At 42.3% G+C, this 25,677-nt stretch overlaps 1 protein-coding gene across 3 annotated transcripts; it reads left to right on the top strand.

Annotated features, from left to right (window-relative positions):
* The first annotated feature begins 1,874 nt into the window (after positions 1 to 1,874).
* syt12 (synaptotagmin XII) lies at positions 1,875 to 24,710 on the top strand. 3 transcript variants are annotated; one of them, XM_088340670.1, is made up of 9 exons: positions 1,875 to 1,937; positions 2,083 to 2,281; positions 9,422 to 9,484; positions 11,151 to 11,344; positions 13,388 to 13,780; positions 15,765 to 15,980; positions 19,176 to 19,296; positions 20,538 to 20,671; positions 22,702 to 24,710. In XM_088340670.1, the coding sequence occupies exons 3-9, from the start codon at positions 9,439 to 9,441 to the stop codon at positions 22,873 to 22,875; spliced, it is 1,278 nt and encodes a 425-aa protein (XP_088196796.1). In that variant the 5' UTR covers positions 1,875 to 1,937; positions 2,083 to 2,281; positions 9,422 to 9,438; the 3' UTR covers positions 22,876 to 24,710. The 3 variants fall into 3 exon arrangements, with proteins under 3 accessions (XP_088196796.1, XP_088196794.1, XP_088196795.1); XM_088340668.1 differs by lacking the exon at positions 1,875 to 1,937 and having other exon boundaries at positions 1,966 to 2,281; XM_088340669.1 differs by lacking the exons at positions 1,875 to 1,937; positions 9,422 to 9,484 and having other exon boundaries at positions 1,966 to 2,281.
* Positions 24,711 to 25,677: the final 967 nt, after the last annotated feature.

The raw sequence follows: 25,677 nt of genomic DNA, 5'->3' as shown, positions 1-25,677 counted from the left end.
GAATGTGCAAGTTTTAGGCGTCATTTCGACAAAGTAAATATTTTTGTCAGAACCTGAACAGGTGGAGGACCCAGATGCGTAACGTTTTCACACAAGCTTTATTTTACGGGAATAGGGCAGTTGTGCGCGTGAACACAAACTCCAGTGATTCGGCGATCGCTGGGTGGAAGAAGTAAGACACTGTGTGGGAAAACAGGAAGCCAGAGGCAGACAAGATCGAAACCGGAAAGGACAGACGGGATCAATACCAGATACTGGATACACGAACAGATACCGGACAGAACGGAACAGACAGGATCGATACCTGATAATGGATACATGAGCAAAATACCGGACATGACAGGAAACACGAGATCGATACCATATACTGGAACAAGATACTGGACGGGACAGACGGGATCCATACCGGATACTGGTTACACAGGAAAGGTACTGGACGGACGGGATCAATACCGGATACTGGATACAGAAGCAGAATACTGTACAGGACAGGACAGACGGGATCAATACCAGATACAGGATACACGAACAGATACCAGACAGGACAAAACAGATGGGATTGATACCTGATACCGGATACACGAGCAAAATACCGGACATGACGGGACACACTGGATCGATACCGTATACTGAAGCAAGATACTGGACGGGACAGACGAGATTGATACCAGATACTGGTTACACGAGCAAGATACAGGACAGGACGTAACAGACGGGATCGATACTGGATACTGGTTACACGAGCAAGATACAGGACGGACGGGATCAATACCCGATACTGGATACAGAAGCAGGATACCATACAGGACAGACGGGATCAATACCAGATACAGGATACACAAACAAATACCAGACAGGACGGAACAGATAGGATTGATACCTGATACTGGATACACGAGGAAAATACTGGATATGACGGGACACACTGGATCGATACGTATACTGGAGCAAGATACTGGACGGGACAGACGGGATCGATACCAGATACTGGTTACACGAGCAAGATACAGGACAGGACGGAACAGACGGGATCGATACTGGATACTGGTTACACGAGCAAGATACAGGACGGACGGGATCAATACCCGATACTGGATACAGAAGCAGGATACCATACAGGACAGACGGGATCAATACCAGATACAGGATACACAAACAAATACCAGACAGGATGGAACAGATGGGATTGATACCTGATACTGGATACACGAGGAAAATACTGGATATGACGGGACACACTGGATCGATACGTATACTGGAGCAAGATACTGGACGGGACAGACGGGATCGATACCAGATACTGGTTACACAAGCAAGATACCGGACTGGACGGGACATACGGGATCGATGCTGGATACTGGTTACATGAGCAAGATACCGGACAGGACGGGACAGACGGGATAGATGTCGGGTACTGGATACTGGAGCAAGATATTGGACAGGACGTGACAGACAGGATTGATACCGGATACTGGTTACTGGAGCAAGATACCAGACAGGGTAAAAATACACGTCTTGCAAGTGCAGAGGTTTGTTGACGGACTGACAGGGAGTGACTGGAGTACTGACTTTAAATAGGAGGGAAATCAATCAGGCAAGGAGCAGCAGCTGGCGCCAGATAAGTGGGCACTGGTGAGGGCAATGAGTAATCGTGACAATTTTATGTTATTTATGCGAGTGTTATCTGAATAACATTTCAAATTGCCTTTCAAGATGGCATCTACATCCTGAGTGCTTAGCAAATACATTTCCCCCAAAAATGTGACTTATACTCCAGTGCAACTTGTTTTTTTCCTTCATAATAACGACTATTGCCCGGAAAATACGGTAAAAGAAATCCTCCCTAGTCACAATTTTCCTAATCTGCCTCGTGTCTCTTTGATCCTCCCTTGCATGTCTTCCCTTGTGCTTGTGACGAAGAGGAGAAAGCGGAGGAGGTGAGAACTTGTTCTGCAGGGAGCTCGTTTGTGTGCGTGCGTGTCTTTGTGCGTGTCTTTGTGCGTGTCTTTGTGTGTGTCTTTGTGTGTGTCTTTGTGTGTGCGCATGATACCGAAATGCCTTCAGCAGCATCTTTCTTCGCAGACTCCGGCGAGCTGCGGCACAGGCAAGCTGCTCCTCTCCAGCTCTCCTCTTCTTGTCTTCGTTCCTCCCTTCCTCCTTTCTCCTTCTCTTTCTTCCTCTGGCACCGGATGGAGAGCGGCGCCTGAAGAGAAGGGAGAACGGCGGAGTTGCGTCGTCCATCCTTCTTCCTCCGACCGCTGCAGCAAAGAGAAAAGTCCCGGTAAGGAAATGAAAGCTCGCTTATTAAATGGGGAGCTGCGCATCAGAACGGGCCCGGGTATCGATCCATCGTACTCCAGCAGGTTGCAATAAAAACAATCGGCGCTTCAATTTTATTTATTCATCGCCCTGTATCTGCACGGCGTCACCCAGTCTGGAAATTGTCCATGCTCACTAGTTTGACACTTTAGAATACAAAATACAAAATACCCCCGGGATACAATTCGTCCTGAGATCGCAAACTGGAATTGCCTTAACGCAGGAGATAGAAACCCGTCATTATTAGTTGATGGGAGAAGAAATATTGTATACCGTGAGCACTATTTACGTGTAGATGACAATATAAAGTATGAAAAAATGACATTTTATTTACCTTTGGGGTGATTTGACTTGAGCTGGTACACTGGAGTAATGGGTGGATGCAGGAGGGAGATGACGCTATCCATCAGAATCCAGCAGGTTGCAATAAAAACAATCGGCGCTTCAATTCTATTTCTCCATCGCCCTGTATCTGCACAACGTCACCCAGTCTGGAAATTGTCCATGCTCACTAGTTTGACACTTTGGAATACAAAATACAAATTACCCCCAGGATACAATCCATTCTGAGATCGCAAACTGGAATTGCCTTAACACGGGGGCTAGAAACCCGACATAATTAGTTGATGGGAGAAGAAATGTAGTTTATTGTGAGCACTACATACGTGTAGATGACAATATAAAGTATGAAAAAATGACATTTTATTTACCTTTGGAGTGATTTGACTTGAGCTGGTACACGGGAGTAGTGGGTGCATGCAGAAGGGAGATGACGTGTAAAAATTCAAACAGATTTTCAAGCTTTCACCTATGAAGATTGTCCTGCCTTTGGTTTACGTTGTTGCTTTAATCGCCTTCTTATTCTTAAAAATAGTTCTGAGCATCGATTGGCTAGATTAATAACGTGCGTTTGTTTGTGCTTTCTTCATATTTATTTATTATGTCAAGCTTTGTTTCAACGATTAACTTTTTTTTTGCTTCTTCATTTAGCATCACTGCAAGTTTTGGGACCCATAGGTAAACAAATTATAGTTTGTGACCTGAGATTCTGAACTGAACAAAGAAAAATGAAGTTTTTGTTGGGGGGAGTCATCCAGCCAAACGCAAATGGGTATTTTCATGATGTCAATATTACATTTTTCCTTCATTACAGAAAAAGTTTGGATTTGGACCATATAATTTACATAGTATTGTTTTTTATGTATTTATCTATACACATACTTGGAAGCCAAACTAGTTTTCAAATATTTTTTCACCATTTAATTTCGAATTTAAAAAGTACGTGTAGGGGAGCAGGACAGGAAACAGGAATGGAGAACCCAATCGCGCAACTTACTCACAGTTTATTGGGGAGAGGAGGAATGTGCGCACACTCGATCCGGGGACCGATGGTCGAGGAAGTGGATTGAAACCCGAACAAAAGAGTTGTCAAAATCAAACAAATCGGGCCAAAAATAAAACAGAATCAAACATAGGCAAATTCACAGAAATAGGCATTTCATAAAGAGTCTAAAAGGAGTCTTGCAGAAGTTTCACAGACGCTCTGACAACCAGGCAAGTAGTCCGGCAGCAATCTGTCAATGCGTTTCAGCTGGTGTCAGTGGGCGGGGCCAATTTGGGCGCCGTGGCAACCGTCACAGAACCTGGCGCCACATGGCGGGGACCAATTGAGTGCCATGGCAACCATGACAGTACGAAAATCAAAAAACAATTGAATAAAACCCTATAAATTCATTTGTTCATTCAATTAATGTATATCAGGGCTCACCAACCTTTTCTGAACCGGAGGCTACTTTTTGATTCACCATTTTGATATACATTTTTAAAATACCAATTTACGTTATTACTATATTGTTACTATTTTACCGGGTTATAATTATCCCAAAGTTAAGTTAAACAATATAGAATTATGTTAGTTTGAAAACCAATGTACTTGCATGTGAGCTATTTTTAGAACCAACTCAGGGGGGTACCGGCACCACACCGAGGACCCCTGTTGTAGAAATACATAAAATATACATAGACTATATATATATATATATATATATATATATATATATATATATATATATATATATATATATATATATATATATATATATATATATATTTACTTTTTCAGATTTATCATTAACTCATTTATTTTTTATTTTATTTTTTAAAAAACATTGTGTGTGTGTTGTTTTTATTGGTGCTCTTCAGTATAACTATAATATAATTCGGTGACTCCTGTATATTTTTGACTCCCGGCTGACTCAAGTAGACAAGAAACCCGCAGAGGTGAATGGTAGATGTAGCAGTACGATACTCGACTCCCTCCTGGTCAGCTCAGCATTCTGAGCTGGTGGATCAGGCCAGCATGTGGTCTTCAGTGTTGGGCGCGTGACTATGAAAACATAGTTCTAGTTACTGTCAAAGTTCAAACTTGTAGTAGAAAGAAGAAAAGAACACACTCTGATTTGGAAACTTCAGTTTTTGATAGCTCCTTCCATCAGAGGCGTGTGTTTCCAGGATCGGATCAGGGAGAAATCACGCTTCTCGCATGGCAGAAGGCTTGTTAATTGGGAAACGCAAGAAAGAAACTACACGTCTGATTGGTTTATATGATCACAGGAAATGAATCTGATATGTTTAGACAGGAATCACATATTTAAATGCAGTGTATAATGTTGGTTGCTAGATGGCGTACGAGTATAATAAATGAGCAATAGGGAAAGTGAAACTTTGTAAACACAACGCGTCGATGTAAGAAGAAAGGAATGTGGGAGGCGAGGGCATTTTGATGAGCAGCTATCAGGCCTCATAGTGGCCATCAAGTTGTAGCTTTTTCATTAGAGGCTCATCCCTTGGTGCCCAAGAACTTATTCTCCTGACCTTGAAAGTGTTTGCGAAAGTGTAAAACCATACACTTATTGAGCATACTATAAAATAAATTCATAAGAGTACAAAAGTATAAGAGTATAAAAGCATATAAAAATACGAGAGTATAAAAAGCACATTTAAACCATAATTTCTCTTACAGTTACTCACTACTTTTTCCGGAAAGTAACTAGTTACCTGGGAAAGCAACTATTTCGGTTACTTTAAAAGTAATTTGTTCTTTACTTGTAGAGATGGGAATTCCGACTATTGTCATTGGTGCGGCAACCGACTCGTTTGCGGGTAGATGACAATATAAAGTATCCGAGGTCGGGTCGCGGGGGCAGCAGCCTTAAAAGGGAAGCCCAGACGTCCCTATCCCCAGCCACCTCCTCCAGCTCATCCGACGGGACCCCGAGGCGTTCCCAAGCCAGTCGAGAAACATAGTCTCTCCAACGTGTCCTGGGTAGCCCCCGGGGCCTCCTGCCGGTGGGACATGCCCGGAACACCTCCCGAGGGAGGCGTCCAGGAGGCATCCTTATCAGATGCCCGAGCCACCTCAACTGGCTCCTCTCAACGCGGAGGAGCAGTGGCTCTACACAGAGTCCCTCCCGGATGACTGAGCTTCTCACCTTATCTCTAAGGGAGAATCCAGCCACCCTGCGGAGGAAATTCATTTCGGCCACTTGTATCCGGGATCGTGTTCTTTCGGTCATGACCCAAAGTTCATGACCATAGGTGAGGGTAGGAACATAGATCGACCGGTAGATCGAGAGCTTTGCCTTTCGGCTCAGCTCCCTCTTCACCACGACGGACCGGTATAGGGTCCGAATGACGGCAGACGCTGCACCGACCCGTCTGTCGATCTCCTGTTCCATCCTACCCTCACTCGTGAACAAGACCCCAAGATACTTGAACTCCTCCACTTGGGGCAAGACCACCTCCCCGACCCGGAGGGAACATACCACCCTTTTCCGACTGAGTACCATGGCCTCGGACTTGGAGGTGCTGATCCTCATCCCGGCCGCTTCACACTCGGCTGCGAATCGCTCCAGCGAGAGCTGAAGATCACGGCCTGAGGAAGCCAACAGCACCCTGTCATCTGCAAAAAGCAGTGACGCAATGCTGAGGCCCCCAAACCGGACTTCATCCCCACCAAGGCTGCGCCTAGAAATTCTGTCCATAAAAGTTTGAACAGAATCGGTGACAAAGGGCAGCCCTGGCGGAGCCCAACCCTCACCGGGAACGAATCCGACTTACTGCCGGCAATGCGCACCAGACTCTGGAACCGGGCATACAGGGTATGCGGATAAGACTGTGCGGCACCCCATACTCCCGGAGCACCCCCCACAGGGCCCTCTGAGGAACACGGTCGAATGCCTTCTCCAAGTCCACAAAACACATGTAGACCGGCCAGGCGAACTCCCATGCACCCTCAAAGACCCTGCAGAGTGTATAGAGCTAGTTCAGTGTTCCACGGCCAGGACGAAAACCACACTGTTCCTCCTGAATCCGAGATTCCGTGGATAATATTATGCTAATTCGTTATGTAGGGATTAAAGCAACCAAAACAACCTCGAGAGCCGTTTAGGACCCAAAACAGTCGGCTCTTTTTAGTGAGCCGAGCTGAAAAAGCCGATTCTCTCAAAACAGTCAAAATTACCATCTCTACAAGTAAATTCCGGTGTTTCATAAATTCTTTGACACACCACAACCTCTTTTTAAAGCAAAAAAAATTGTTACTTTCCCTAGTAACTAGTTACTTTTACTATAATCACATCATGTATATCCCCGCGACCCTAATGAGGATAAGCGGTGCAGCTAATGAGATGAGATGAGAGACATGTATATTTGTGACGCCCTTAACTGCTAGAAATCTTGAATGGCTGGACAGACTACAGACTATGATTACACCATCCCCTGATCTGAAACCTACATGAGGGAAAGGAAGAACTCAAAACCTCAGCATGAGGAAATAAAGAAACCTTGAGAAGGGATTTTTCGGAAGTAGAGAGTAACTATAACTAGTTACTTTTTTACAGTAACAATCAAGAATCCCATAATATTTAGAAACCACAGTATTTTTGTGTCAAGACCAGAACGGAGACAGGACCCACTTGCGTTACATTTCTCTCAGTTTTATTGTAAGAAAGGGAAAGGGTTTCACCCACGATCTGGTGATCGCTGGGCGCGGAAAGCAGGTCGCTCTCAACGCAAAAGTGGGACTTCCGTGGCGAGTGATGCCGGTGTCGGGAACAGGAAAACCGGTCAGTAGCCGGGACAGGAGAGCAAAAACATGGTCGGGGTCGGAAACGAGTTGTAAGCCAGGAGAGGAGAGTAGATGTGGTCAGGATAAAAAACGGGCCAAAGCCAGGGAACGGACGGGAGCAAAAAAACAGGTAGGAGTCAGGGCCGTAAAAGGCTTGCCTAGTGTTAACTGAGGTTCGCAGACGGACTGACAACGGGTGACAGAAAGGATTTAAATAGGGACAGGGAGCCAATCAGAGTCCGAGGCAGTTGGCCCCAAAGGAGCGGGCACAGGTGATTCACATCAGTAATCATGACATTTTTTAATTTTTACTTGCAGGGACTGTAATAAATGTTCATAATTGATACGTAATCCTTGCACTAATACAAATTTTATAGTACCCTGGTTAGGTGTAGCATCCGACCCATAGGGGGCGACACCTCATAGGACGATGGCTTACAAACTAATGCCAACTGCCGTGAATCACGAGGAAAATATAAATGCAATGGCAAACTGAAGCCACCAGAGAGCAGTGTCGGCTTCATATTTAATCAGTACGGATATCCATCCATCCACTATCTGCACCGCTTATCCTCAGTAAGGTCGCGGGGGTGCTGGAGCCCATCCCAGCTATCTTCGGGCAGTGGGCAGAGGAAACCCTCAACTGGTTTCCAGCCAGTCGCAGGGCAGGTTGTGCAGATAATGTTGTCCAATTTTAAAACTGACCCGACCTTTTTGTCTGTTGGTGTTCTGGACGCCCACGCAGTCTCTTTTCCTTTTTGGCTGTTCTCCATAATCCTCCCTCCCCTCGATTTTCTCTCTCTCTCTCTCTCTCTCTCTCTCTCTCTCTCACCCATCGATGTATCAGAAAGAGCAGGAAAACATCAGCGGACGTCAGTGGATTCTGCACTGCGTCAGCCATTTTCATTTGGCCGCACGGCTTCACGCTGACTTGACTGGTGCACCCCCAGCGTAGACCCCCCCCCACTCCCTCCCACTCATTAGTGTAATGCTCTGCAACCCCCCCCCCCCCCCCCCCCCACCCTCTCCCGGGGAGATTCCAAAAGGAAGGATGAGAAGCTTCTTGAGGGAGGAATGAGTTACGTACCCCCACCCACCCCCCCTCCCATTTACATGGGATGTGTGTTATTTAGTTAAGCAGTGTATATTCGTGCATACTTATAAACAAGCTGCCAGTTTTTCTCAGTTTATTGTTAAAAACAATCCCCGTGGCTTCCTGCTAGCGATCCCTTTTACTTCTCGTAACGATTTGAGCATCGAAGATCCTTTCCTTCTCCGTTCTGCTTCTGTTTTTCCCTGCTGGGGTTATTCGATCGTTTGTTCCAGGGGATGTCACGTGCTGGAAAAAACATCTCAGAATAGTCGATGAAAGAGATAAAGAAAGTAAGAAGGGGAGAAAAAGAGGGTGAGATTAAAAAAAGAAAGAGAGAGGGAGAGACCAAGAGCACAAAAGTGAGAAAGAAATAAAGAAAGAGAGGAGGAAAGTTGGAAAGAGAGAGACAAGGGAGCGAAAGAGATAAGAAGAGAGAAAAAGACAAAAAGAACGAGAGAAGAGAAAGAGACAAAGAGAGAGAGAGAAATTGAACAAGAGAGAGAAAGAGTTTGAAAGACTAATAGAAAAAGAGATACAAAAATTAAAAGATAGGGTGATCAAGGGAGATGGAGAGAGAGAGAAAGTGAGAGGGAGAGAAAGAGAGAGGAAAAGAGAGAGCACAAAAAGGATAAAAAAATACAGAGAAGAGGAAAGTTGGAAAGAGAAAAACAAGGGAGTGAGAGAAATGAGGAGAGAGAAAAAGACAGAAGGAACGAGTGAAGAGAAAAAGAAAAAGAAAGAGACGGAGAGCGAAATACAGCTCCAGTGTCTTGGGCGATATCAAGTGGACATCTTAAAACTGCAGCTCATTTTTCTCTCGTACTTCTCAGCCCGCATCCTCAACACCTGTGATAAGTTTCTGTATTTGTTTCACCATGCAGGGTGCTGCGTCGACGCCATGTCCTCTCCAACCAGCGGGGACGTCTCGGGGTATCACCTGAGTGGTCGGTTGATAACCCAGAAATGGAAAAAAAATTCTCTCTCACTCTCTCTCTTTCTCTCTCTCTCTCTCTTCCTGTATTTTTTGGTATCTCATTTAAACGTGTTTCACCCCTTCCTTTCTCTCTTTATTCTTTGTGTCTTTCTCTTTTTATTTCACTTTAGATCTCTTTTACTCTCACTCTCTTTTTCTTTTCTCCTGTTCTTTCTTTCTTTCTCTGTTTCTTTTTTCTTTCTTTACTTGATTCTCTTCCTATTTTCTCTTACTCTTTTTACACCTCCATCCCCCTCTTATCCTCCCATTTTTTTATGCATTTCTCCATTATATTTTCGCTCTCTTTCTGCCTTTATGTAAATGGTTAATTTTCTGGATTTCTATAGCGCTTTCCAAGTCAATGAAGACCTCCCAAAGGGCTTAACAAAGTGCTTCACACGTACCCATTTACACACACACTCACACACCGATAGCAAGGCACCTACCTGCTTGTCAGGGGCATTAGGGATTCAGTGTCTTGCCCAAAGACAGTCTGACATTTAACCTGGAGGAGCTGGGAATCGAACCTGCGACTGTCTTTCTTTCTCCCTCTGTATTTCTCTCGTTTTCTGTCTTTAGCTATTTAGCTTAGTTCTTTTGTTTATTTTCTCTGATTTTTTTATATTTTTTCTCCTTCTTTCATTCTTTTTTTCTTTTTATATTTTGTTTTCTCTTTTTTCTTTCTTTCTTTCTTTCTTTCTTTCTTTCTTTCTTTTGTTCCTTCTTTAATCTTTCTTTCTTGCTTGTTTTATTTCTCGTTTAGTTTAATCTCTTTCTTTGTATCTTTGTTTCTTTGTCTCTTTGTTTCTTTGTTTCTTTGTTTCTTTCTTTGTTTCTTTCTTTGTTTCTTTCTTTCTTTCTTTCTTTCTTTCTTTCTTTCTTTCTTTCTTTCTTTCTTTCTTTCTTTCTTTCTTTCTTTCTTTCTTTCTTTAGTTCTTTCTTTCTTTCTTTAGTTCTTTATTTCTTCCTTCCTTCATTTATTTATTTCTTCCTTTCTTTCTTTTTGCCTTCTCGTTTTCTTTAATCTTGCTTGTTTGCTTTCACCTTTTCTTTCTTTCTTTTTCTTTCTTTCTTTTTCTTTCTTTCTTTTTCTTCCTTTCTTGCGTTCTTGCCTTCTTGCTTTCTTGCTTTCCTGCTTTCTTTCCTTCTCTCAACCTCATCTCTTGCCCCACTTCTTTATTTTCATTATTTTTCCCTCTCTTCATCCCTTTCCCTCTCTTTACTTTGTCTCTTATTCTCCAAGCATTTCTTTCATATTTTAGCAAATGTTAACTCAGATCTCTGGAAAAATTCATTCTTAAATGAGATACACCCCATACTAGGTAACAAACTCTTTTCAAGAACTTATATTCGATCCAGAACTATCAAATATCAAATCAGCAAGCTTGTCTACCGTCTGCCATCCATTTTCCCATTTTTACCAGCATATTTTTTTAAAGAATAAAATAAAATGAAAATTAAATAATATAAAGTGATATTCTTTTACTTATTTACTGTTATTTACTCTCTTTTTCTCATTCAATTCTTACTGTTGATAAGAAATACATGTCATAACAGTAAAACCATTGAAAAATAATGCTGAAAATGGCCGCCGTTTTCCCCCTTCACTGTACTAACACGACCTATTTCTTCTTCAGTGGTGCGAAACCCGCCGGGCTGGGAGGTGGCCATCTACCTGCTGGGCTTCGGGGTCCTGCTCGCTGCGGCGGGCCTCAACATCTGGAAGCTGTGGAGGTCGGGCAGCTTCCCCGCACCTTCGCCCTTCCCCAATTTTGACTACCGGTACCTGCAGGAAAAATACGGAACTTCCTTCTCGGAAGTACGACAGAAGGTTAGGAATCCTTGAAAACGCTTGAATTTTATGTCCCGTTTTTGAGGGTTGAAAAACGCTTGTGAATGCACGGAATTGTTGCCGTGTTTCACAACGAGTGTAATTCAGTATGAAGCCGACACTGCTCTCTGGTGGCTTCAGTTTGCCATTGTGTTTCTTCTTCACTCGTGATTCACGGCAGCTGGAATTAGTTTGTACGCCATTGTCCTATGAGGCGTCGCCCCCTACAGGTCGCATGCTACACCTAAACAGGGCACTATGTAATTCGTATTAGTGCAACGATTGCATATCACTCATGGTCATTAGGGTCCATGCAAAAAATGAAGGGAACATTTCCCAGTGGTAAATTCTAATGGGAAGAACTTCCTGCAACTGAAAATGTAAGCTAGATAATACTGCCGTTTTACCCAGCACCAAATATCTCAAAAACACTTACACAAGTATGGTTTATATATACCACAGCCATATCCCCCTAGTGGGAGGTGGCTAGAGTCCTTTTTTGGGAGATTGATTCAGAGGAGGGGATTCCCAGCCCCCTCGCTCAACCCAACTGAGGTGTTGGGAGTCATGAGGTGACCAAACCCCCCAATTCCAACCCCTAATGCTGAACGCCAAGCAGGGAGGCAACGGGTACCAATGTTTAAGTCTTAGGTATGACTCGGCCGAGGCTTGAACCTCAACCTCCCAGTCTCTGGGCGGGCGCTATACCCCAAGGCCACCGAGCTGGTGTAGATACACTAATATATGTGTACAGTATTTACACAAGATCTAGAAACACAATATACATGATACAAACAGGATTTCTTTTTGATACTGGAGAAATCCAAAAATTGGCTTTGACAGTCCTTTGAAAGTGTTTGAATTTGGCCTTTGAAAATGTGTATGAACTCTGATTTCTTTCCATTTATATATCTATACAGTATATCTATATCTACAGTGAAACAAACAAGTATTAGAAATCATGGAGGGGTTTTAGATTTTCATCGTAGGTAGGTGCATGTCCCCTGTGAGAGGGATAAACTAAAAAGAAAAATTCAGAAATCACAATGGATGATTTTTTTTCAACAATTCATTTGTGTCATACAGCTGCAAGTAGCCCATTCCAGCCTTGTGGAGCTCTACAATTTTGTCTCTGGTGAAAGGAAGCTCACAAACAGCTTGAAATCATTTAATAAGTATTCATGGACATAATAGATAGATAGATAGATTAGATAGATAGATTAGATAGATAGATAGATAGATAGATAGATAGATAGATAGATAGATAGATAGATAGATAGATAGATAGATAGATAGATAGATAGATAGTTTATTCACACTTCCAGCAGTATCCTTGTGTTGCTTATTAACAGATTAACAGGATGGCCTCAGGGTGCTGTGTTGTAGTTTAGCAACAGCGGAGTGAATGACGACCCACGCTAGGCCAAAAGTTCGACGTCCCTGCAGCAGATGGAAATCTTTGTGCCCAGGGTTACATCGCCTCGTGTTCACTTAGATAGCGAGTCCGCCTCCTCTCTGCTTCTCGCAGGCTTTTGTGTCTCTGTCTGCCCTAACAGCGCTGAAGCCAGGTAGCTCCACGTTAGCGTCCGGGATGCTAGACGTGAGCCACGTTTCCGTAAAACACAGGAAACTGCACTCCCTGTACGCTTTGATGTTTTTCACCAACATAGCCAGTTCGTCTGTCTTATTTGGTAGAGGGTACACATTTACCATGATTACGGACAGTACCGAAGAATTATAACGCCGCTAGCCGCTTAGCTAGCTCCGGCCCCCTCAGCGCAAGGAGTTGATTCCTCGAATAAACACATTTTTGTGCGTTAAAACCCATGTCTATAGGAAAGAAAGTAATCCAAAGTGTTTTTGTCAAACGGGCGGCAAACTAACTGAAGATAGAAGCAGACACTTAAAACAATAAATGACGAAAAGAGCAAAACACGGAGCTGTTATGATGTTAATTAGGCCAGCAGAGAAGGACTAGCAGGCCCTGACGACCCAGCTCTCCCCAAGGGTTTATTGGATTGTGTTTTGTTTCTCTCCGCAAAGCGAGTGGCTGCCAACAACCACCGGCGTTTGTCCACGGCATCCAGCCGCAAGGCCAGCCTGGGACTGAGCGACACCCCGGACGTCCTTCGGGAACTGGGACAACTGGAGCTCATGGGCCGCGATCTGGACCCCAGCGTCCAACTGAACCGCTCCATCTCCACCGATTCGCTGAGTTCCGTCTCTTCGGTGGCCAACAACTTTGGTCACGACTTCACCGTGGGCCAGCTGGAGGTGACGCTGGAGTTTGAGAGCTCCCGGCAAGCCGGCCAGGGCACGCTGCACATCACGGCCCACCAGGGAAAGGACCTTCTGGAGCGAGAGGAGGGAGACTTCCCGGGATGCTTCGTCAGGATCTCCCTGGGGCCGGAAGACATCAACGTGGGGGTCACCAGGGTGAGATGATCAGAATAGCACCCTCGCCGAGGAAGTTCTTCCTTTGTTGGGCTCTGTTTTTCTTTGTGTTTATCGGTGACTTTTTCATTTGAATTAAATTGTCTTTATTGTCATAGATATTGCAGGGATTTTTAAAGCTTTCATTAGGAAAATCGTTAGGATTGAAACAAATTATTCTTTACTGCAATCAGTAAACGAATTTGCCTCTGGGTGTTGCTTGTGCTTCAACATAAAACTTTTTTCTCAGAAGGATGCTAGAATTTACTACTCTGATAAAAAAAAATATGTTATTACTTTGAGTTCTGATATGAATTACTAATCCCAAGAAAATGGATTCAATGAACCAGGCAGATTGAAATCGAACACACAATTTATTAACAAAGAATTAATAATAGGGGGAAAAAGAAGAGAAGGTGCCAGAGATTATGGGAGTTTTCAACCGTTGAAAGTTAGTAGCACAAAAAGAAAGTTTCCGTTATAATGATATTCTATTTAGGGAGATTTCCTTGTACAGTTCAGGGTGTCCTCTGCCCGAAGATAGCTGGGATGGGCTCCAGCATCCCCGTGACCCTACTGAGGATAAGCAGTGCAGATAATGGATGGATGAATTGTATTACAAATTAACCTGATTTCATAACAAAAGTTGGGTAATGTTCAACAAAATGTTTCTATTTTGTTCAAAACTTACCCGTTCAAAGTCTCTTATCCATTTTACTAAACTTTCAACAAAATACAAGTACCATTATTTAAATTCTAAAACGATTTAAGAGTCAGAAATGTTTACTGTGTCACGACCAGAACAGAGACAGGAGCCACTCGCGTAATGTTATTCACAGTTTTATTGGGAAGAAGGGAAAGGATCGCACACACGATCCGGAGATCACCGGTCACGGGGAGTAGGTTGCTCAGACGTGGAAGCGGGACTTCTGTGGCGAGCGATGGCGGTGTTAGAAACGGAAAAAGGCAGAGAGGAGAGTAGACGTGGTCGAGATGAAAAAAGGGATCGTTATTCGGGGCGGGAGAACAGACGAGGTCGAGTTTAAAACAGGTCATAATTCGGGACGGTAGAGCAGACATGGTCTATCTTAAAACAGGAAAAAAAAACAGGAGCAAAAACACAGAACAGGCAAAAAAGGGCTTGCCGTGTAAAAACGGAGATTCGCAGACGGACCGACAAAAGGGGACTGTCAGGACAGAGTTTAAATACTGACAGGGAGCCAATCTTTCAACAATCATCAGCTGTCGCCCACAGGCGAGGCCAATTGGGCGCCATGGTAACCGTGACAGAAGCTGGTGCCACACGGCGGGGGCCAATTGGGTGCCATGGCAACCGTGACAAACTGTGCATTTCTATCCAGTCACGCAGCAGTGAAAACATCTTAATTGATGTTTCTTTTGATACATTTCTTAAAGGTGGAGTGGATTGTTGAGGTGTCCTTAAAAGGTGGAAAGTAGTATGAAGTATGTGTTAACAATGCCCAACTTAGTTTAAAGAGCCTTTATATATATTGTTTTTTTTCCTCAGCACACCTATCTGTCTTTCTTACTTTTATCAGAGGTGTTCGGGACTCGCAACACTTTGGGGAGCAGGAGGGGCGTGTAGAGGGATTTCATTCTCGTGTTTGTGGTTTTCTGGTGGTGTTGCATGAAAATGATGAAAGTAAGAAAAGGACTGTTTTGAATACAGTCCAAATGATCAAGCCATTCCCCCAAGAAGATGAGAAAATAAGAGTTTATTCGAACGTGACTAAGAAATGCACGTACTTGCATGCGCCGCGAAAGGAAATGAATGGAGGCTGCAATGATGACATCAGCCAGACGATGGCGTCAGCGAGTCGTCATTTTTCAATTTGATCTAATGCCCTGTATTATATCTCTGTGTCATTTTTCTTTTCAATATTTTTGTTTAAATGTCTTTAAATGACAACCGAAACAAATAGGAGCGGCATTTTTTTAACGCAATTTGAAAATACTTTGCTAACAGGTGCAGACAAACGCGTTCAGCGTGATCTTCGAGGAGCGTTTCTCGGTGGGCTTGGACGCGTGCGCCTTGGAGGAGTGCAGCCTTCGTTTCGCAGCTTTCGGGATCGACAGCGACGAACGCAACATCAGCGCCGGAGTGGCCGAACTCAAACTTTCCGATCTGGACCTCGGCCTCAGACCCTTCAACGCTTGGCTCTACCTGCAGGACGTTAACAAAGTAGGTCCAAGCGTCTTATTGTTGTCGGTGTGTGGAAGGAGGATTACCACAGGGTTTCTTATTTAACTCACCTTGAGGTTTTTGAGTTTTCCCTTTCCCGCATGTTGGTTTCAGATCAGGGGATGGTGTCATTGTGACCTGTGCAGTCCTTTGAAACATTTTGTGATTAAGGAATATACTACTAAATGTGAACCGACTTGATTGTCTTCGGGGTGCTTGAAACCCTTGGAAATTGCTCAAATTTTAATGTGGTGTTTTTAAGGATAGGTGCTTGAATTTTGGGTGAAGTGCTTGCAAATGCTTGAAATTGTTGCAATATTTTTCAAAAATGATGCCGACACTGCTCTCCTGTGGCTTCGCTGTGCCATTGCATTTCTTTTCCCCTAGTGATTAACGGTTGCTGGCATTAGTTTGTACTGCATTGTCAAATCAGGTTATTTGCCCTTAAGTACAAAAGGTTTCAAAAAGCTGCACAGACCACCTTTATTTTTGAATTGATATCCATTATTTGATGTATTAACACAAATAAATAATGAGATGTATACAAATGAAGTGGTTCCTTAAAGATAAAAAATGAAATTTAAAAAAAAATCAATAAAATTGTTCCATTAAATCAGGGGTGTCAAACAGGCGGCCCGTGGGCCGGATCAGGACCGCTAAGGGATTGAATCCGGCCCGCGAGACAACGCTGAGGGAAGCGCAAGAGAAAAAAAGAGCTGCAGGTTGAAATATGTCCACTTGATGTTGCCAAAGCCAGGTGCCTCTCACACGCACTGTACTTTTTCTCTCAATCTCTCTCTCTTTCTCTTTCTCCCTTCTTCTCTTACTATCTCTCTCTCTCTCTTTCACTCTCGCTGTCTCTCTTTTTCTCTTGCTTTGTTCCGCTTTGTCTCTTTCTCTCTCTGTGTCTTTTTACCTTCTTTTGCTTTTTCTTCCTTGTTTCCTTTTCTCTCTTTCCTCTCTTTCTCTCTCTGTCATGCTTTCCCTTCTCTCTTTCTCCCCTTCTCTCCTTCTCTTTTCTCACCTTCTCTCTTTTCCTCTTTCAATTTCTGTTTGGATTACTTTCTCTCTCTTATTTTCTTTATGCCCTCTCGTTTTACCTCTTTGTTTCTCACATTCTCTCTCTTTCTCTCTCTCTTTCTCTATCTCTCTCTCTCTCTCTCTTTGTCCCACCCTCTCTTTTTCTCTCCCTTTCTTTCTCTTATTTCTTTCTCTCTCTCTCTTTTACTTTCTCTCTAATCTACTAGTCCGGCCCCTGGAGAATTTTTGTTCAATCATGTGGCCCCTGAGTTAAAATGAGTTTGACACCCCTGCATTGAATAGTAAGGTTTGTGTAGAAACAGTTTCATTTGGAAAATTTTAGATGTATAAAATAAAAAATACATTAAGAGATAGTCTTATGAATGGTCATTTTGCCCAGGGCATGATGAAATGTGTATTAGCGCAAGAATTACACAGGGCCATTGCGAATCTTTTGGGTGCCCTAAGCACAAATGCTTTATGGTGCCCCCTAACCACCTCCATCCACCCCGAAAAAATAAATACATTTGAACATCTCAGAGCTATTTGTTTATGTACATAACACTATCAACCAAAACGATAATTAAATACAGCAAGTTTTTTTCTTTTATTTATTTTGGATTAATAAGGTGAGGACGTTTTATAGTGTTGTCTTAGTAAAATATGTAGTATGAGATTTGTCTTAAAAATTTAGTGCTGTGACAATAATATTTTACATAGACCAAATATTAATTCGTACTCACCTTATCAGTCCAAAACTTTCACTGACAGTCTGCCACTGACGGTGAAAGCACGCCTCTTAGTGACACTTTTCACTACCTGCCTAACACTATCCACTATCTGAGTTTGAGGGCTTTGTTTAAGAAAATGTGATTACCAATCTGTTTTATGTTTATTTTTCCTACAATTTTGTGGTATTCTTTGTGATAAACACTTGACTAAACCACAATCAAACTCTGTTTTGTTCGTGGTGCTTTATTTTTTTTTACCTTTTAATATGCACCCTTGTTTTGGTCGCATGAGACTAACAGGCCAGTGCGCCATTTAAAACAGTGCGCCAAATGGGTGTGAAATTACGGTACGATAATGAGCTTTTTTATTTAAAATTGACTACCAGCAAGTGACACATGAGCTTCATCTCCTTTCTTCTTGACTCTTGCTGCCATTTGGAGGCCATGTTTGCTCAGGTGTTCACGAATGGGGCATAATCAAACATACCAATGGGAGGGGAGGGGGGCACAAAGCAGATTCACCCCTTTTCTCTGGAAATTTGGTTTATCCTGCTTTTGTATTGTTTAACCATATTAGCGCATATTGACACTTTTACCCAACACCTAATGGGGAGAGATTTGTTTTCAAATCAGACAGATTTAAAGATAAAAAGTCTTGATAAAAGCACGCAAAACAGTAAAAATTGCATCTGTAAATCACAAATATATTTGCAACTCTGCAGAATATTTTATGCTGTCAAGAACTGGAACAGGAGGAGAACCCAAATGCGTGACGTTTCTCACACAATCTTTTATTTTACGGGAAATGGGGCAGTCATGCACGTAAACACGAAACGCCAGCGATTTGGCGATCGCTGGGCGAAAGAAGAAAGACAGAACAACAGAACCGACGAGATCGATACCAGCTACACGAGCCAATATCAGAAAGATGATGTCGATACCGGACAGAACGGGATAAAAAGGATTGCTAACAGATATAGGAGACTAGAGACAGATATCAGACAGGACGAGAATGACGGGCACGATACCAGACATTGGTGACCGGAGACTGAAATCAAAACAGGACGAAACAGACGGGATCGAAACAGGACAGGATACACAAACGGGAAACCGGACAGAGTCAAAACCCACGTCTAGCGGGGGCAGAGGTTCATTGACGGACTGACAAAGGGTGAGTGAGAGCACTGAACTTAAATAGAAGGGAAGCCAATCGGTCAACGAGACACAGCTGGCGCCAATTGGGCACCATGGCAACCGTGACAGATGCACACTCAATGGTTGGAAAATTGGCTTTGGAGGACCTTAAAAATTGCTTGAATTGAAGCCTGGAAAAGGTGTGTCGCGCAAAAATCATCAGGGCCGTTGTAACAGACCTATATGAGAACCAATTTTTGGGGGTATCTCAATAGTTGATAACTGATATGTCATATTTTGTATTTATCAGGCTGTAGATGCGGTGGGGGAGATCCTGCTGTCCCTCAGCTACTTGCCCACAGCAGAGCGCCTCACGGTGGTGGTGGCTAAATGTAAGAACCTGTTGTGGACCAACGGCAAGAACTCTGCAGGTCAGGCAATTTACAATCTATTCCTTTTTTATTTTATTATAAAGGAAACGTGCAAATCTATGAATATATAAAACATAAAATAAATGAAAGAATGATAAAAACATAACCCAAAAAAATATTCAAAAATTGTAGTTAGATTACTTATAAATATACATATATTTTTTTAAATACATATAATCCATTTTTTTCAATTTTTGTGTACCTGTATGTGTATATATGTATATATAATAATAATAATAATAATTTCCTTGTATTGTCATTCTGTGTAACAATGTACACAGAACGAAATGTCGATTGCACCTGACCCGTTGTAGCGAGCCGATGCAGCCGCAGCCAACAGAGGGCGCCGCCGACCACTTTTTAAGTCTTAGGAATGACTCGGCCGGGGCGCGAACCACCGACCTCCCAGTCTCTAAGCGGGCGCCTTACCATCTAGGCTACTGAGCTGGTTATATATATATATATATATATATATATATATATATATATATATATATATATATATATATATATATATATATATATATATATATATATATATATATATATATATATATATATATATATATATATATATATATATATATATATATATATATATATATATATATATATATATATATATATATATATATATATATATATATATATATATATATATATATATATATATATATATATATATATATATATATATATAAACAGGCCTTTTCTTACTTTTACCATTTTCATCCTATATGTATATATTTTTTTTTCTTTTTTTTTTTTTTTACTATCAATGAGCTTCTTCTCCGGGGCCATCACCCAAAACGTGCCAATTATTTTGGGTTTTTTCTTTTTTTGTCGTTGCGAAATAAAATTGAGAAAAATATACTATTGCACAAAACCGTGAAAATAGGATTTTATTTTTTGTCTGTTTTTATGTTTCCGCTAAATGTTCTAGGCCTGTTTTCTATGCACTGTGTTGTCATTATTTTTTGTCCAATTTATTCTGATAATCTTTTATCTTTTTCTCTTTAAAGTCTTTATTACATGTTTTACCCTGCATCGTTTCATTCGATATTTGATATCAACGACAGCAAAGACAAATAAATTCAATTTATTGATATCCATTTTTTCTATTTCCATCACATCTCTTTTTGCTACCTTTTTGAATGTCATTTTTGAATGTCATTTGTAGTCTTTTGTCTTTTTTTTCTTCTTTGTCTTATATTGTGGGACCCCCCCATCCCCCTTTGCAGACCCGTTTGTCAAGGTTTACCTCCTGCAAGACGGACGAAAAATAAGCAAAAAGAAGACGTCAACAAAAAGGGACGACACCAACCCCATCTTCAACGAGGCCATGATCTTTTCCGTGCCGTCCCTGGTCCTGCAGGTCCGACTCTGCCGTAATATCGAGTGTAACGTCGTATGTATGCGGGTTTGGGGAGTAATTGTACATGTAACGGTAATAAGGATACAAAAAATGTAATTGTATTCCATTACAGTGACAGAAAAAAAGGCGTAATCAAATTGCAGATGTATTTAGTAAAGTCAAGTCATGTTTATTTGTGACAATCTTAATCACAAGGAGTCTCAAAGGGCTGCACAGACCACAGATTATTACAAACTACAGAGTATTATTACACCAACCCCTGATCTAAAACCTACATGAGGGCAAAGAAAAACTCAAAAACCTCAAGTCAGGTCAAGTCTTTTTGTGACGCTCTTGATCACAAAAATTACCATTTTTTAATACGCTTTCAGTTTCAGTTTTGCAAATTCTGCACCCTCTTTGTACAAATGATAAATTAAGTAAATCTTAATGAAAACAAATTCATTTTGAAATAAATATGATCACTTTTCTACAAATCACTACTTTTGCCATAGCCACAGTCTTGCCGCAAACAGGACTAAGTTTTCTTGCATGTTAGTAAAATAATTCTTGTCACGACCAGCACAAAGGGTAGACCCATTCGCGTAACGTTTTTTCACAATTTTTTGGAAAGAAAGAGGAAGGGCAGCGCACGTGATCCGATATTCGCCGGACGCGGGAAGCAAGTCACTCTCGTACTTGGATTGTGATCCGAACACGGAAATGGATCTTCCGCAGCGAGCAATGGCGGTGTTAGGGACGGAAAAACTGGTCGGTAGCCGGAATTGGGAGAGCAAAAACGTGGTCGGGGTCAGAAACGGGTCGTAAGCCGGGACGGGGGAGCAAACGTGTTCTGGATCAAAAACCGGTCGTAAGTCGGACGGTAGAGCAGACATGGTCGGGATCAAAACGGGTCGTAGCCAGAGACAAACAGGAGAAAATCCGGAACAGGTGGGAGTCAGGGCCGAAAAAGGCTTGCCTTGTGAAAACAGACGTTCGCAGACGGACTGACAACAGGGGATTGACAGGACTGGGTTTAAATAGGGACAGGGAGCCAATCAGCAGCGGTTGGCGCCAAATGAGGAGGCGCAGGTGATTCACATCGGTCAGCATGACATTCCTTTCATTCTCTATGAAAATTATACGCTTTCTTCCTTTTTTCCACCATGTTTATGTGAGTCAAAAAACGATTTTGACACCTTCGCGACGCCCAAGATGGGGGCTGCGATTTTCATGCGCCGTGATATGTCACAGTTCTCAGATTATCGATCTCTGCTACATTATTGTTTTGTTTTTTGTCACGACCAGAACGGAATAAAGACTCAAATGCGTAGCGTTAACCACAAGTTTATTGATAGAAAGAGGAACGGCAGCGCCCGCGATCCGGTGCTCGCTGGACGCGGGAATCAAGTCACTCACACAATTGGATCGTGATCCGAATACGGAAGTGGATTTTCCGGAGCAGGAGATGGCGGTGTCAAGGACGAAAAAAACAGGTCGATAACCGGGACAGGCGAACAAAAAGTGGTCGGGATCAAAAACGGGTCAAAAGCTGGGACAGGAGAGCAAACGTGGTCTGGGTCAAAAACAGGTCAAAGCCGGAGACAAACGGGCACATCAGGAACGGACGGGTGGAAAAACGGGTGCAAAAAGCGGGACCGCCGAGAGTCAGAGTCAAAATGCTTGCCTTGTAGAAACAGAGGTTAGCTGGCGGACTGACAACAGAGAGTGGAAGGACTGGGCTTAAAAAGGACAGGGAACCAATCAGATAACCCGCAGCGGTTGGCGCCAAACAAGCCGGTACAGGTGATCCAAATCAGTCATCATGACAGTTTTTTAGGTTTTAATGTATATTTTTTCATTCTTTTCGCACTTAATTTATATCGCTGTAAATACAATGTTTAAAATAGTCGCAGCACAATTTTCTTATATTTTAGACACCGATACTCCGTGAATAGGTATTGGGGACCCCTGGTGTAACGACTTGTGTAAGAACATGCTTATGCAATGCAGTTCATTGATCGTCCACCTGAATCTCTTCTTTATCTCAGGAGCTGTCCCTACGAGTAACCGTGGCCGAGGCCTCCGAGGACGGGCGTGGCGAAAACTTGGGTCACGTGATTATCGGCCCAGAGGCGGGCGGCATGGGTATCACCCACTGGAACCAGATGCTGGCCACCCTGAGGAAGCCCGTTTCCATGTGGCACCCGCTACGTAGGGTCTGAAACCATCTCAGTACCATGTCGGGACTGGCGCCTTCAGGGGTGGCTCGCCTGAATTTATGCGTATTTATCATTTTTTCCCGACCAGGGAAGCTCACACCTTTTCATCATTGCAGCCTCTGTCAAGCTTCTTTTGTTGCACGTGCGAGGATGCAAAATTCTCGTATGCGCTTGAAAGAACACTTCCTTTTTCATCATTGGGTTGACATTTCTTTTAGTACAAACAGGCCTTTTCTTACTTTTACCATTTTCATCCTAAAATTAAAGTAATCCCAAGAGGACGTGCGAGATTACTTCTTAAAATAAGAAAAATAATACTTCAAATGAGCAGAATGATCTATATGGCAGATAGAAGGTACTTTTTCTCACTTCCTAAGAATTATTTTCCATTACGTAGTAGGAGAACTAATACTATGAGTATTACAAGTTTAAAATGTGACCAAAATAAGAAAAGTAATACTTTAAATTATCAGAATAATCTAATATGGCAGATGGAAGGTACGTTCTCTCACTTCTTAAGAAGTATTATCTACCAAGGTAAGAAAACTAATACTATGAGTATTACAAGTTTAAAAAACATAATCAAAACAAGAAAAAATATAAGGACCAGAACGGAGACTGGACCCACTCGCGTAACGTTTGTCAGAGTTTTATTGGGAAGAAGAGAAAGGATTGCACACACGATCCGGTGATCGCTGGTCGCGGGAAGCAGGTCGCTCTGAACGCGGAAGTGGCACTTCCATGGCGAGCGATGGCGGTGTCAGGAACGGAAAAACGGGTCAGTACCCGGGATAGAAGAGCAAAAATGTGGTCGGGAACGGAAACATGTCGAAAGCCAGGAGAGGAGAGGAGACGTGGTCGAGATAAAAAACGGATCATTATTCGGGACGGGAGAACAGACGTGGTCGAGATCAAAACAGGCCGTAATTCGGGACGGGAGAGCAGACCTGTTCGAGATCAAAACAGATCGTAGCAGGAGGCAAACAGGAGCAAACAACGGGACAGGTGAAAAAAGGGCTTGCCGTGTAAAAACAGAGTTTCACAGACGGACCGACGAAAGGGGACTGGCAGGACAGAGTTTAAATACTGACAGGGAGCCAATCTGTCAACAAGCTGCAGCTGGCACCACACGGGCGGGGCCAATTGGGCGCCATGGCAACCGTGACAAAAAAATACTTCAAATGAGCAGAATAATATAATATGGTAGAGGGAAAGTACTTGTTATCACTTCTTAAGAATTATTTTCTACTAAAGTAAGACAACTAATACTTTGAGTATTACAAATTTAAGATATAAGAAATATATTACTTCAAATGAGCAGAATGATATAATATGGTAGAGGGAAAGTACTTTTTATCACTTCTTAAGAATTATTTTCTACTAAAGTAAGACAACTAATACTTTGAGTATTACAAGTTTAAGATGTAAGAAAAATATTACTTCAAATGAGCAGAATAATCTAAAATGGCAGTAGTAATTATTCATGTTTATGAGTGCGTGTAGAACGCTTTACATATTTTTGGCTAGAGAAGATTTTATTTTGATTTTCCGGCAAGTTTTCTTGTGACTTTTTTACTTGGCTTTTCCCCTTGTGGTGGATGTGGTACAATCGGAGATTTTTGCTTGATTTGTATAATTTATTGCTCCAGAATATTCAGCAGGCTGGAAGGATAAAGTGCAGTCTGAACATCAAGTTTTATTTAGCTTTTCTATTTCTTGTTATATTATTCACTTGGGATTGTTTTAATGTAAATGTATTGTCGACAAATGAAGTATTAAAGAAGATTTTATGGAATATAAATGCTGCATAAGTCAAATAATAAACTTGGGAAACTCCAGCTCAATGAGTTATTACTGTTTTCTTTCTTACTTACTTACTGACTTACTTTTACTTTTCTCCTTTTCTTTCGCCCTTTCTTATTTTCTTTCTTACTTTCTTACTTTCTTACTTTCTTTCTCTCTTTCTTACTTACTTTCTTTCTTACTTTCTTTTGTTCTTACTTTCTTTCCTTCTTACTTTCTTTCTTACTTAGCTTCTCATCTCATCTCATTAGCCGTACCGCTTATCCTCACTAGGGTCGCGGGGGGGCTGGAGCCCATCCCAGCCATCTCCGGGCAGTGGGCAGGGGACACCCTGAACTGGTTGCCAGCCAATCGCAGGGCACACAGGGACAGACAACTCATTCGCTCATTCACACCTATGGACAATTTGGACCAGCCAATTCACCTGAAATGCATGTTTTTGGAATGTGGGAGGAAACCGGAGTGCCCGGAGGAAACCCACGCAAGCACGGGGAGAACATACAAACTCCGCACAGGAAGTCTGGAGCTGGATTTGAACCCACGACAGGTTCCCATGACATGAACTGTGCCGCACAAGCGCTAACCACTGCGCTGCCGTGCTGCCCTACTTAGCTTCTTTCTTACTTTATTTCCTACTTTCTTTCTTATTTTTCTATCTCTTCTGTCTTTTCCTTCTTTATTATCTTTCTCTTCTTTCTTTCTTACGTTCCATTCTGCTCTCTTGCCGTTTTTTCCCTCTCTTGCTCTCTTAAGTTCTTTCTCTTTTAGTCTTTTCCTGTCTTTATTTATTTCTCTTTGCTGTTCTTTAATTTTCTTTAAATATGTAAAAAGTGACAAGGAGAAAGAAAAAAACAGGACAAAAGAAAAAAGAAAGGAAAAAGAAAGAAAATCTCATCTCATTATCTGCACCGCTTATCCTCAGTAGGGTCGCGGGGGTGCTGGAGCCCATTCCAGCTATCTTCGGGCAGTGGGCAAGGGACACCCTGAACTGGTTGCCAGCCA

The sequence above is a fragment of the Urocampus carinirostris genome, chromosome 7 (genome assembly GCF_059441175.1).
Source record: "Urocampus carinirostris isolate Australia breed hairy pipefish chromosome 7, RoL_Ucar_1.0, whole genome shotgun sequence".
NCBI classification, from domain to species: Eukaryota; Metazoa; Chordata; class Actinopteri; order Syngnathiformes; family Syngnathidae; genus Urocampus; species Urocampus carinirostris.
The sequence above is the reverse complement of the archived record's forward strand: the minus strand, read 5'-3'. Positions and strand labels throughout refer to the sequence as shown.